The 13,583-nt window shown below is 43.3% G+C and overlaps 1 protein-coding gene across 1 annotated transcript; it reads left to right on the top strand.

The window, feature by feature from the left end:
• The first annotated feature begins 3,688 nt into the window (after window positions 1-3,688).
• ankrd33bb (ankyrin repeat domain 33Bb) lies at window positions 3,689-11,665 on the top strand. The gene is made up of 5 exons (XM_070919566.1): window positions 3,689-4,183; window positions 7,114-7,243; window positions 10,362-10,502; window positions 10,714-10,877; window positions 11,012-11,665. The coding sequence occupies exons 1-5, from the start codon at window positions 3,689-3,691 to the stop codon at window positions 11,663-11,665; spliced, it is 1,584 nt and encodes a 527-aa protein (XP_070775667.1).
• The last annotated feature ends 1,918 nt before the right edge of the window (window positions 11,666-13,583 follow it).

The following is a 13,583-nucleotide window of genomic DNA, read 5'->3' as shown; positions in this document are numbered from 1 at the left end:
TGCTTTTCTATTGATATGGATTGTGAATGACATTAACTTAAGTGCTGACAGCTGTAGCGCTGCTGTGTGGAATGCTCACATTATATGCAGTATTTGATGCTGTAAAGTGACCTAGTGAGCTAGACACTTCAAATTTTGGTCTTGAATTTCAATTTCTAGAAGCAAATGATTTCTATTTTTATATGTGCAAAGAAGGCAGCAGCATGTACTGTAACAAAGGTATATACTTTGAGGTCTTTTCATTTTTTCGGTTCAGTGATATGAAGCAATAATAAATAGTTGTGATTTCTCAGAGTGTGCAGTTTCTTCTTCACACAAATGTTTACTGATGTCACTTGTGTCTGTTTATTTTCGGGCTTGGAGGTAGGGTTCCTGGTGTCGGGTGTTGTGACGCCCCTGAAGTGGGTTGCGAGATAAATCTGCCGTACCCTGCCGGTCTCTTTTCTTTTCATCAGCTTTTATCTGCTGTAGTTTTTGTATTAGGAGAATATGCTGGAAGAATCTTTTTTTGGAGTGTTTATCCGGTGAGCAGCGTTCACCGGAATGAACGGGGTGCCGTCTCGTCAGTCTGCAGTGTCCAGTTCTCTCATTACATCTATGATTATGACGAGCAGCTATTTATTTGCGTTAAAACTCTCAAGCACATTGCAGTTCAGTGGCTCAAACACATTCAGCGTAGACGCTTTCTCCTCCCATCGCCTAACGCATATTTGTAGCATGTATTTGTTGGACTATCATAACCACAGAAGGCTCTTAATTGATCAAATCTCTATTCTATCTGTCTATATTTTCAATATCAGTATGTGTCACAATCATAATTCCACATCAGCACTTTATAACAGCCCAGTTCTGATGGAGGGGGGGGGGGTGATGTCTGGTACTGCTGGAAAGCGCAGTTCTAGGAAGCAGGATGTGGGGTTATTTCTGCTGAATCCAATTACCTTTCTGCTAATGCACAGTCTTAACAGTTATGGAAGCCAAGCAGAGATTAGGACTGTATGCAGCTGAAACACGATTTCTTACTGTCAAGCTAAATCTGATTTTTTCCCAACCTGTGCTTCATTTTTCACGAGCGCAAAGGGATCAACCCTTTTTTTCAACCGCAGTGGAATCACGGACTACGTGCCTGTGATTTGTCCCTCCTTAAGGCGCTCTGAAGAGATTAGTGCTGTGTCATAAAGAGTTTGATTTCTTTTTCCTCTCTTATTGTAAAACCAGACTTCGAGCTAAAAAAAAAAAGTGTTAAATCTACACTGTGATCTCTCTGGCACAGATTACTGCTTTACACAAGACATTTCAGACCTTGTTCAAAGAGAACTTGCAAATAACTCTTCTGCCTTCTTAGTACTAGTGAAGGTTTCTCATGCAGAATGGTGTAATGTGTTTCAGGAAAGGCAGGGTTTTAGAGATTAGTGTTTCTGTGCCTGAAAACACGTTTGCTCGGTGTGAACTGTGTCCTCATGTGGCAGACCGCACCTGCCCGAGGCAGTCGGCACGAAACACGGGTGCTCAGGTCAGCTGCTTGGTTCATGATCATGTGAACTAGACTGATTTACAAGCCAACCTGGTCACTGGAATCCAAAACTCCTGTAGTAAATTATGTTATGTTTGTATTGGAAGCAAATAAAAGCCTTAATAATACTTATAATGTTATAAGCAACTTAATAATTGTGAAATTTAATCACTGCTGAGACCTTAATGTTGAAATTGTAATACCACTGAATTCATATTATTGAAATATTTTACTAAATGTCCAGTAGGTCATTTCAAGAGGTGATAACGCAGCTGTGCATTGATAAGTATGCACAAGTATAATGAGAAGTATGTTTTTTGGGGGGTTCACTGTTCAGGTTACTTAAATTCAATTAGTCAAATTCTGATCCAAAACGTTAATTGAGGTAAAATAAAAAAAATCAGTTTGTTCAAATTGGATTTGTGACGTTCAGTCCCAAAATTCAAAATTGAAACCTTCAAACTTACCAAGTTTGTCTCTTTAACTTGCAAGAACTTCCTTTCTTTTTTTTCTGGCCAGCAAAAACAAGCTATGAGCACAACACTGACACATTATAAGCTTTGAAGATGATGTATTTACACATCCAGCAGACAAACTGAAACAATAGCATTCATCTGGAGTCACATGTCGTGTAAGTTCAATATTCGCTCAATTTCACAATAAAAAAAACCAAACATTCAAATCATCATGGCTGTTTCGATAGGCATGCATCGAGAATGTTTTTACTTTCTACTTAATTTACCTTCCGTTATCCACTTTGACACACATTCTTACTGTAGAGTATTTTTCATTGCCTTGACTGATTCCAAAGGTTATTTATTACTCAAAAGGGATCCAAGTATTACAAGTCGTGTTGGTGATTTGAAGGGATGGCATTGCATTCATCAAACAGTATGCCATAGGCACTGCTGAAGGTGACATTAGGGCTTGAACTCTGTCCGGTGAAGGGTGTTCCCAGTCCTTCCACTGTACCCTCTACACAAATTAAGTCACGTGGTTGAGAAATCCAATTTAAGATGGCAGTATTAAGTGCAGCAGAAGATTAAACCAGAGGGGGTGGGGTTGACTTGAACAGTTGCACTAATGACTTCAATTTTCTAAGATGACCCATCTTAGAAAAAGGTAGTAAATGAATGTTGGTGTAAAGTTTGGCTTGGATTTTTTAGTTCTGCCGCTACATTTGTTGCATTTATTCTGCATATTCTCTGTGTTTTCATTGTCTTGTGAAAAGAACACACTGGTTCACTTGCTTATTTCCTTCTGTTGTCCCTGTAAAACATCTACAGACATTAAGAAAGAAGATTTTCAGAAGTTGAGACATTCCCTCTGTGCTTGTACCATTCAATTTTGAAACACTTTATTGTATTCCATCAGAAAAAACATTCAAACTCTCTTGTCACTGGGGAGGGGAACGCGACAGAACAGCTAGAGCTAGAGAGAGAGAGAGAGCGACTAAGGGGATTATCATGCGTCAGTTCAAGAGAATGTCTCATCCCATTGCTGGCCATCATCAAAGGAAGCTCAGTGTTTCTCCACAGGGAAACACAGGATTAGTTGCTCAGCGCTGTTAGTGGTGACTGTTTCCAACCAAGATGACTGCCTGTTCTACTTTCCAGAGGACAACTTCAGATTGAACTTATCATCAAGACTTCATTAACTTGTCATCAACAATTCAGGACTTCAAGCTGCCCGTCTGCGATCTGATGCCATGATTAAACGAGGTGACAGAGGAGGCTTTTGGTGCTTTTGCGAAGAGCCACGTGGAAATGGGCAGCGGCCTTTCCACAGTTCGTAACTCATGGATACTCTTCATTTTTTATGACTCTCTTTGGACCTCAGACCATGCATATGATCAAACCTTTTTTGATGACACTGTCTCGTGGAGTTCTGGGGAATCCTAACCTCTAAGGCATCCTAAAAACGGACGGAGGATCGGGAACATGTGTAATGATCTCATGCCTCCCCTGTGACCTCTGGTGACCCGTATCTCTTGGGAAGCCAGTCAGAGACAGAAGGGGATAGAGGTCAATAGCCTGACAGGATTCAATCCTCTGTCGGGTAGGATGAGACATGGTATTGCCGCAGGCCGGTGGACATAAACTCTAGGTCCTGCTAGAGTTGTCCTGGCACCCCACACGAATTTTAAAAAGTGTGTTGGGGCAGGGGAGGGTTTAAATGGTGTTAATGACAGAGGAACAAGGATCAAAGGTTCAAGAGAATGGAGTGTCCGGAGGCATGGTACCGGGTGCAATTGAGTTTAGGACTACTAAAGTGGCTATGGATACACCTGTCATGTCCATCATCAATGTTGACGAAAACGGGGATGAGTGTGAGATGTCAGGGGAGGACGATAACGAGGAGAATGAAGAGAATGAAGATTACACACGGAACTACTGGGAGGATGAGGATGACATCTACCAGGAGTTCGAGGAGCTGGACTTTGAGGCCCTGCCGGATCGTTCGGACACGCAGAGCATTGCCTCGGACGATTCTTTCTATCCCCCAGACAATTCAGTTGTGTCCTACATGTACCGCTCGCCGAGCCCTGACAGCCCCGAGCCCATTTCCTTCTTTAAGGCCTGCTGCAACAACAACTCCATCATCGTCAAGATTATGATCAGACAAGGGGTGACCGAAGAGGAAGTGAAAGAGACGGATAGGAACAGGAGAGTAGGTGTCTGGGTTCAACACATTTTAATGAAAATACATTTTTTTCCAGGCACTTCTGGGTTTGTTTTCACAGCTAGCTTGAAACCAGCAAAGTCCACACGTTGGTTTACAACTTTCCTGATGAAAACCAAAAGAATCCCAATTTTCTCCACTGCAAACCTAAATTGGCTCACAGGTCATAACTGGTGAAAATACATAATGTTCCATGAGCATCAATCTTAAAAGACTCTGCCAGTTTTTTTGTGTATTTGTGTTTTAGTTCTACAAATCATGTATACTTTAGTTGACTGCTGACCATTTCAGGTTTTTAGATGTATTTTACAACTTTACAAGTAGCCATTGGTTTCCGTCACATTTGCATTATGATTGCCTGGTAATCTAGATTAAGTGCTGATTGATTTAATTGTCTGCACTGTGTTACTTTGAAACAATAATATAACTTTGACCAAAGTGTATGCAGACTTATACAGAGAAATGAATGGAAACCATTGACTGCTTCTGACTGGTTCAAAGTTAGGAAAATCACTATTTGAATTATTATTTACTACACAGTTGTTGCACTCCAAGAATTCTTACTGGCAGGTGCATTGGATCAAAGTGTGCAAGTGTTATGTCTACAGCTTACGTTAAGTATCAATCAGAACTACAAACTGTCTAAAATGTAGAATTTCTTTAAAAAGTCGGTGTTCATGATACATATGATCCTATAATTGATAAGTCCAATAACTAACACAAAGGTGCAATGAAGGATAAAAAGCATGTTGACCCTGAGTGAACTTGGCTGTTTTTCATCAGGTTTTTTTTGCGGCTAGGCCAGTTGAGTCTGGTGCAGCTCCCAAACACCAACAAGCCACTGAATGTCAAATCCTGAGGGGGGGGGGGGGGGGGGGGCAGTTGGTTAAGCCTCCAGTGACAGACGGAGAGCGTAAACTGCACAATGACAGTGTCAAGAAGCAGCTTGCCATCACGGCTCAGCTTTTAAAGGGCACTGCTAAGACATTGACATGAGCACTAGGTAAGAGATACTGTATGCTTCGGGGGGGGGGGGGGATGCACCTTGGAGTGTGTTGACATAGCATATGCTGCCATGGAAATGAGCCGAATCAATACACTCACTGTTTGTAGTGTGCTCCAGCAAAAATAATAGATACTGATTTATGGATAACTGCAAACTGGATGTCATGTTTAATGTTCTCTTACTTGTCACACTAAAGACAAAGCTTGGAAATAACTTCTTTGAATTCATGATATCGCCATTGCCTTTCGATCCTTAAAGATTTAATTGGTAAACCCGCTCGATAGCTGTACCTTTAGTGGCATTACTACCCAGAAGTGGGTAGCGGGGGAGGCATAATTTATTCCTTTCATACCTCATTTGAGAAGACTTCCACTACAGTGGGAACTACAACAAAATAGGGGTTAAATTGGTGGGATTGAATGAAAATGTGGAACTTTTTGTAGCACAACTGCAGACAGAAAAGCTTTTGTTACTGATGCAAACCAGCAGAGAAACCTTCCTGCAGGCTTTTGATTAACTTTGATTTACTCACTTAATATGATCATTTTAAAATATTTTCAAGATTTGTACATTGAAATCTTGGTTGCTCCATTCATAAGGCATGGCAGGAGTCCATTGTTTCTCTGGAGTTACGGGGGCGGAGGGGGAAATCCATGCGTAATCTGTCCGCTGCAAACATCTACTTGACTTCGCAGAACGACTTTCTAGTTCAACTTTGACCTATTGTACTTACCATAGGCCCCATTTACACCTGGTAATAACATGTGCTCTGTATCTGGATGCATCATCTGGATAATGCCATCTGAGCCACGGACCACCTCCAGATGTGGTCTGGCTGATCCGATCATATTCTGATCACAGTGCATTCTGTGTGCATTTACACCTTTTGCATTTACATGTGTATTTCCTTATCCAGCTAGTACATCCTCATACAGGTCACATGTTAATGCCTGGTGTAAATGAGGCCAGCTTTCTTTGAAATGAAGGAATGCTACATGGGCGCTCACTTTAAGTCTAAATAATTTTTTTTAGTTTGAATAATGTGGTTATGGTGGTGGCTTTTCTATAAACCGCGTGATCATCTCACCACCGACGATTTGCCTGACTGGCGACTTATTCTTTCCAGCAAACCTCATTTTACTTCCAGCTTTAAACCAAGGTGGACTACAAAGTGTGGGTTAGTCCCCCTGGATCCTGTTGAGTTTGGGTGCGTCACCAGGTTTTCAGGCGGTGCCCGAAGACCTGGACTAACAGTTGAACACTACCCACAATTATTTTGATGGTTCTTTATCACTTTCTATGTAATACTCATACTGCAGTGTTGCTAACTCTTGCTGATTTGATGTATTTCTTCACATACTGTCACACCACCAGCTGGTTAAAGTCTGCATGCAGACTGATGGAATATTATTATGAGTTACCAGTAAGGCATATTAACCGTCTTAAACGCTTGAAAATGCAACCCCTGTAATGTGTTTTTTTAGGGGAAAATATGTTAGAAAAAAATTATAATTTGCACGTGATCACCAATTTACCATTTACCAGAGATCAAAGATACAAACTCTGATTTAGAGCAAAGCAGCTAATAGCTATTTGGGGATTAGTTGCTTGGCAAGTGACCGCTCCAGTTGGAAACCCATGCTTAGCCTGAGTTAACAGTCTATTACAGTCTCGCCATCAGTCTGTTACACACTGTGAAAAACAGCCTTTTACCAAGCGTTATTTCTTTTTATGGGAATCATGAGAAGGATTTTCTCCTTTGAAGAAATATGGCCATGAATCCATAAAAAAAAAAAAAAAAAAGCTTCACCGTAGCTCCAAGAAACCATTTGGGTGTTTTTATAAGAGCCAGAATCAATCGCAGACAAAGAGAGGGAAAGAAACTCAAGTACTCTTTGTTTGTGTGTTTCAGTCTGGCCTGATTGTGGCGTGCTACCATGGCTATGTGGACGTGGTCATCGCCCTCTCCCAGTGCCCGTATCTTGATGTTAACTGGCAGGACAACGAGGGCAACACTGCCCTTATTACTGCAGCACAAGCAGGTAAACACGCCATCCATCTATCCATCTGTAAGATCCTTTAACCAATGCCAGGGGCATTGTAGTGCTTTCTTCTGTGTTGTTATAACAAACAAATTGGGTAAACATCAAGTAGTATTACTTTAGATACACCCATAATCTATAAAATATTATATTTGTGTCACAATTTGTCCATTCCTGAACCCATTAATAGCCTTTTTTTACCTGTGATGTTAGCCCCCCCCCCCACACTACTTTTGATGCATCATTTACTGTGGTTGAAATTTTATTGCAGAGAAATGAGTTTCAAAATTGGTCCAAATTAAAGCACAGAACATATTATGAGGTCTGGTGCTCCCAGTCGCGAGACACTGTTATTTGCTGGCATTAGAAAATACCACGCTAAGTAATTTCATAGGGATGCAGCCACATGTATCAGACGTGGCGCCCAGACCTCTCATCTGCTAACGATGATGAATGGCTCTCTGTTGTCTGTGATGAATAGCCGCAGACTACTCTTCATTTTCTGCTTCATTAAAAGAAGCATCGATCCCCGTGACAAAGTACTCTGCAACACCTCAGGGGAACAGGTGCGCAAGACATAGGTGAGTCCACATGACTGCAGCAGAGTGGTCGTATAAAGGTAGAAAGCGTCTAGACATGTGTTGGGCATTGAACACAGGTCATCAGAGGCAAACTCCCATCATTAACCATCCTCCTCACCAAGGGCGTAGGTGTGATTTGGTGGGGACATACATTTGGCAAATTTTTTTTGTGATTTTTCGTTGCATTTCCTGGAGTTCTACACAACATATTATGACTATATTTGTCTAGCTTTGGTCTTTCATATGGGATAAATAGTTTTTTTTCCCAATTACATCAGGAGCGATGAGCCCAATGAGATAACATACGGCACACAGGTCCGTCTCTCTCTGATACCTGTACTGACAACCACTGAATGACTCACTTAAAAAGAAAAAAAAAAAGGCCACCCTGCTGATGCACTTAGAATGAGCGATGGTAGAAACTGGTTTAAAACAACGCTCAGATCAGAAGGATGCTCTCTTTGAGGTGACATTACGGCTCATAGTGAAGATTCTCACCTGCCTGGCCAGGGCCTTCTCTCTGCCCTTCCCGGTCTCTCTCTGATGTCGATGATTTGATATTAATTGCACGTGCGTTTAAATCAAATTCAGCTCCGCAAAGGGTTCAGGAATCAGAAAGAGCGCCGTGCGTTACGGATGCTGATATCAGATTAAACGCGTTGATTGTTCAGTGATAGGAAACACACAGCTGGTCCTGGGCTGGCTAACTCACTGCAGACCAGGAAGTGCAATGGTCCTGCTGAGGTTAGCACTGTACAAACAGTTAGGCACGTTAACGTTATACTAGAAGCTAGTGTACTTGGCTAACATCAGTGTTGTGACAGGGTGTAAATGCAGGGGGATTTTGTGCTATTGCTTTTGACTTGGCCAACATTAACTGGTCTTATTCTTCTCATGTCGGCATTATAGGAGGATTAGTCATTCTTCCAGGACTGCTAGTTTGCTATTCTGTCTTCCCCCAGTTTGAAATCCCATCTGTGTGGCTACAGGGTCGCTGTAGTTAAGTATTATTTCCTCTTAATTCAGCAATCTGGATTAGAGTCAGAGACTAATGCGATCTTATTTCTTGGTAAATGTTAAGTAGCTATGTATGGAGTAAAAGGCTGAGTCAGCTCACTTGCTTTACACATATCAGCACATAACATTTGCCGGTGAGCACACGCTCGGTGAGTTATCATCCAGTGTTGTGTTGCAAATCAGGGGTTACATTCACGTTCATTTAGCTTTGTTGTTAACACAGACATCAGAGAGAGACAGGAAAGGAAAGAGAGAAGGCCCCGGCCACCATAAATGACGCCCGTGCTCCTCACCCTTCCATTCAACCACGCCTCTGCCTCGAGCTGTATCTCCTCAATGGCTTCCTGTTGCGTGCGGAAAACATCTGCCTTGTGCTCACTGCGAGGAATTTCAGGAGATCAGACCGTTTCATTTGCCTGGATTTAGACTGGATTTACTCAATTAGGAACTCAGGCTGTGAACGTTTAAGAGGCTGTGTTGAATGGTAAAAACGCTGCTGTCTGACTTCAACGCGGTACCCATCAGGCAACGGTGAAGTGACTTGCTCTGTCCCCGGAGTGGCTGACAAAACAGCAGCTCGTAGCCAGGTGGCAATTCCACGGGTTGAGTTGATTTGAGGTGAGGGTGACAATAACTTGACATGATTTAAATTCCCTTTTCTCAAAAGCAATAGAGAGTTACAAAATAAATGAAAGACATTTGCTTGCATGCATTCGTCATGTCTTCAGAAAATCTTTGTTTGTGCAATCGTTCATGCTCTCAAATGACTCGTTTTCTGCTGTGGAACCACTGCGCTTGTTCTCTCAAATTTGTAACTTTTGTCCAGATGTGCTCTTGAAATAAGTCATAGTCATGTGCATGGATTATCAGATTATTAATAGCGTTTAACAGGCGTAGCCGCCAGTTTATTTTGCACTATATTAAGCTACACCGCGATGTATGTGATGAAAAACCTAACTGGCCGGAGAGGCCACACCAACAGGTCTCAGCTATGACAGCAGCTCTGTGAGGCTCTACTGAGGGGGCTTTGAGCTAAACGCTAGCGTCAGCATGCTAAGATACAATGACCATGCTAACATACTGATGTTTAGCAGGTAATGTTTAGAATGTTCACCATCTCACCGTCACCCAAATAGCGTTTAAATAGCACTTAGCACAACACCATGAATGTAGGTATCACGTTTCATCCATTGTTGAGATATTTTAGTCTGGACCAAAAGGGCGGACTGACCAACATCGCTGCTTTTGTAGCCACAAAGTTACACATGGACACCAACTCCACCTACGATATGTTTTCCTAGAAAAGTTATACGGAGGTTTTTGTATAAGTATTTAAAAAAAAAAAAGAGAGAGTGGGTGTAGAGAAGCAAAGACAAAATGGGAGATATAGAAGAAGAAGCTTGGCCAGTGCTAAACTGGAGAAACTGTAGCCTCGATAACACTGTGTGTGTGTGTGTGTGTGTGTGTGTGTGTGTGTGTGTGTGTGTGTGTGTGTGTGTGTGTTTCCATCTGCTCTGCAGGCCATATGATCATCTCTCAATACCTGCTCAACTACTTCCCTGGGCTGGACATGGAGAGGAGGAACTGTCACGGTTTCACAGCTTTGATGAAGGCTGCTATGCAGGGCCGGGCTGAGTGTGTCAGGGCCCTCATGCTGGCTGGTAACGCGCATACATTTAAATACTTAAAGGTCAATGTACATCCGCCTTAGACTTCTTGTATGAAAACCCCTTCTCTAGCTCTGTGTATTAGACGTATGTGTTGGGGTAGAAATCTCCCTTGATGCATGGGTGAACGTACAAATGTAGAGTGCGGCGTTGGTCACGGATTCTCCCTCGCATCGACCGCTTCCATAACTCCTTATGTTTCCAGGGGGTGATATTCAGGCACGGGACAACGGCCGCAGAATGACACCCAGGGAGTGGGCTCTCTTCACTGGACGATACGAGACGGCCTACCTGATGTATCGGCTGATGTCGAAGCCCTGTGCTGAGCAGTTCTGTGACTCCTTCTCCCTGGAGTGGCCCATGCTGGAGGTTAATAAATTCCTCGTGGCTACAGTCGTACCATTGAATGCACCACATAATGCTCGTTATCCCCCTGTGTGAAATTCGGTACAAGGAAAATGTGTCAACTTTATTATACTGTGATGTTTGATGTTCTTGTGCAGGAGCTGGTGGCCCAGGCCCAAGAACCAAAGTCCTGTTGGAGGCGTTTGATCAACCTCCTCTCCTGCTGCCCTTATAGGTTTTACATCAACAACAGGGTAAACCCTGTGGATGATGGTGTTCTTGACCTCATGGTCCGGATCACCACCAGCATCTCCAGTCCATTCATTGCCACATCTTGCCGCACGGTGTGTCCGGGCAGCCCACCGTGCATCGGGAAGCAGCGCCACGCCGTGCAGGAGATCCTGAGAAGGCAGCGGGTGGCCGAGCTGAAGCGCCTGGGCCCGGACAGACTGAACAACTACAAGAAGTTTTTCCAGAACTCGCGGGTCCTCCTCGTCCCCAAGGCGCGGGATCGGAGGGCCAGCCTCCAGCCACAGCTGCTGAGCAACATGGCCGCGGCGTCCACAGTGGCCATGAGGCGAGCAAGTCTCCTGCCCCTGAACATGCTGAGGAGAAGCAGCGTGCGGCCAGGCATCGTGGTGCCCAAAGTGAGGCTCTGCAAAGCCCCGTCTCCGAGCTTCATGCCGGAAAAACTGAGACAGAGCAGCAACCACAACCAGCTCCGGATTCCCAGCTGGAACTACAAGATGAAGAGAGTAGAGAGGAGGCAGGAGGAGAGGCAAAGACTGTTACCTCTGACAAGGAGGAGATGAGGGGAAGGGGGAGTACCACTGCATGTTCACATTAAAGCAAGACATGACTGGCTGCAACTTCAAAGGGCTCGAGTGTGTCTCGCTGGAAAGGACATGGCTCTCACAACGCACAGCGTCGCAGTTCTAGAAACATTTACCTGAAGAATCGACCGTTTTTGCTGTCAGATTGTCAGATTTGTTGCCTTGTTTCTACTTGAGTTCACATGCTAAATTTGTGAGGCATAATTTGTGGTGCAATGTGGGAGATATGGGAGCCCAGGGGGGGGGAAAAAAGTATACAATATAGTATTTGTATGTACATTTTTCCATGTTGGCAGCTTATATTTAAGGTAAATTTGATGGCACGTGTAAGGGTTTCAGAACTCATCAAATTGTCTAAAGAAGAAAGCAGCATGAGGAAAGATTCAGTAAGAGAAACAGAGAAAACAGGAACAGAGGAGAGGCTCCTAAGGCAAGGAAAAGGGTTAAAGAAGAGAAAAACAGCAACAAGACCAAGCGTCATGCTGGGTTGGAACAGAATGAGTAAAGGACGCGTAGGTTAAAAGGTTGAACAAAGTGAAGTTTGACAGGAACATTTGCCAGAGAGGAACATCAAAAGGGGGAGAAATGGGGCTTGAAAAGGCAGGAAGGTGACAGCCAGTCGGGGGGGGGGATTTCACAGGACGGAGAGAAGAGGTCCGACACGGCCAAATGAATATGGGGGAGCTGGCTGCTACAGCAGATTGCCACAGGAAAGGATCGCTGAGCACACGGGAGGAAGCCAAGAAGCCATTTTTGCACTGACACATTGTCCAACAGGTATTTGCAAGGAAGGGAAGAGCTTATGAGCAGTATTTGACAGCTGAGCTGAGGAGGCAGCTCACACGGGCTTTGTGAGGGCTTTGTGGAGAATTGCAAAGGCAGAGCCAAAAATAAACAGCTTAGCGGCAGACTGTGACTTGTTGACTTCCGGAATAATCACACGAGACAGTCCACTGCGACTACTGTACTGTACTGTACCCATCTCCTGCTCTGGGAGAAACGGAGGCCCGCCATTAGTTGTTCCTGTGTGAGTATTTGAATTTTGCATTGGCGTGGCAGTTATGAAGAAGAAGAAAAAAAAAAAACATTTAGAGGAGCTAAATGCAAAAAGTATCAAATATGGCACTTTTTTGTATATAAATCTCTATAAAAGATGGGTTTAAAAGGACATATACTATGTGGCGTATTACCTTTATCACCCCCTAGTGGCAACCACTAGACATTCCAACAAAATCAAAAAATCAATGCCAATGTTTGAGAAAGCTAACAAATTAGTGCAGAAAATAAAAAATTTTCAAGTCGGGGTGTGAGGCAGGACAAATCTCACTAAATGCCCCCATTTAATCCATCATGTAACCAGATGGATTATGGCACGATGCTAGTAAACCATGCAACACCAAAGTCCTGTGTCTCTGGGACTGAGCTGGACTGAGCTGGACTGGGAATGTCCTCAAATGAACTGGAAACTGTTAAGGCCTCCCTCCATGGATCTCTTCACATTTCTGCCAAAAACTGGAACTCTTTTTGGAACCTTTTTTTTTTTTCCCGCACTGGGAGGGAAGCTGGATGGAGGATATCGGCATACATCACGTAGAGAGGATGGAGGATGGCCTGACGAGTACACGTCACGCCGTCACTGGCTTCCGAGGAAATATTATGACTCATACTTGAATGTTGATGTGGATCTTTTTTCTTTTTTTGTACCTTCATTTCTCATTAATTGTGTATAATAATCATTTCCTTTGCTATATCTAAAAGTACTGAAATGTAATTTTGACCAGGGATATTGAAAGCTAAGCTGCTATAAAAGGGCTTATAGGTCAATGGCATGCACCTCTTTGTCATTCAGGGGGAAATTGTAAGAGGACATTTTTTTTCATAAAGTTTTAATGAAGCC

This window comes from Enoplosus armatus, chromosome 14 (assembly GCF_043641665.1).
Source record: "Enoplosus armatus isolate fEnoArm2 chromosome 14, fEnoArm2.hap1, whole genome shotgun sequence".
In the NCBI taxonomy this organism is placed as follows: domain Eukaryota; kingdom Metazoa; phylum Chordata; class Actinopteri; order Centrarchiformes; family Enoplosidae; genus Enoplosus; species Enoplosus armatus.
The sequence above is the reverse complement of the archived record's forward strand: the minus strand, read 5'-3'. Positions and strand labels throughout refer to the sequence as shown.

Excerpts from the sequence above, each read along its gene's own strand:
- ankrd33bb (XM_070919566.1), top strand. The coding sequence starts at position 3,689 with ATGGTGTTAATGACAGAGGAACAAGGATCAAAGGTTCAAGAGAATGGA. Across the intron at positions 7,244-10,361 it reads TATTACTGCAGCACAAGCAG|GCCATATGATCATCTCTCAA; the intron begins GTAAACACGCCA and ends TCTGCTCTGCAG. Across the intron at positions 10,503-10,713 it reads CAGGGCCCTCATGCTGGCTG|GGGGTGATATTCAGGCACGG; the intron begins GTAACGCGCATA and ends TTATGTTTCCAG.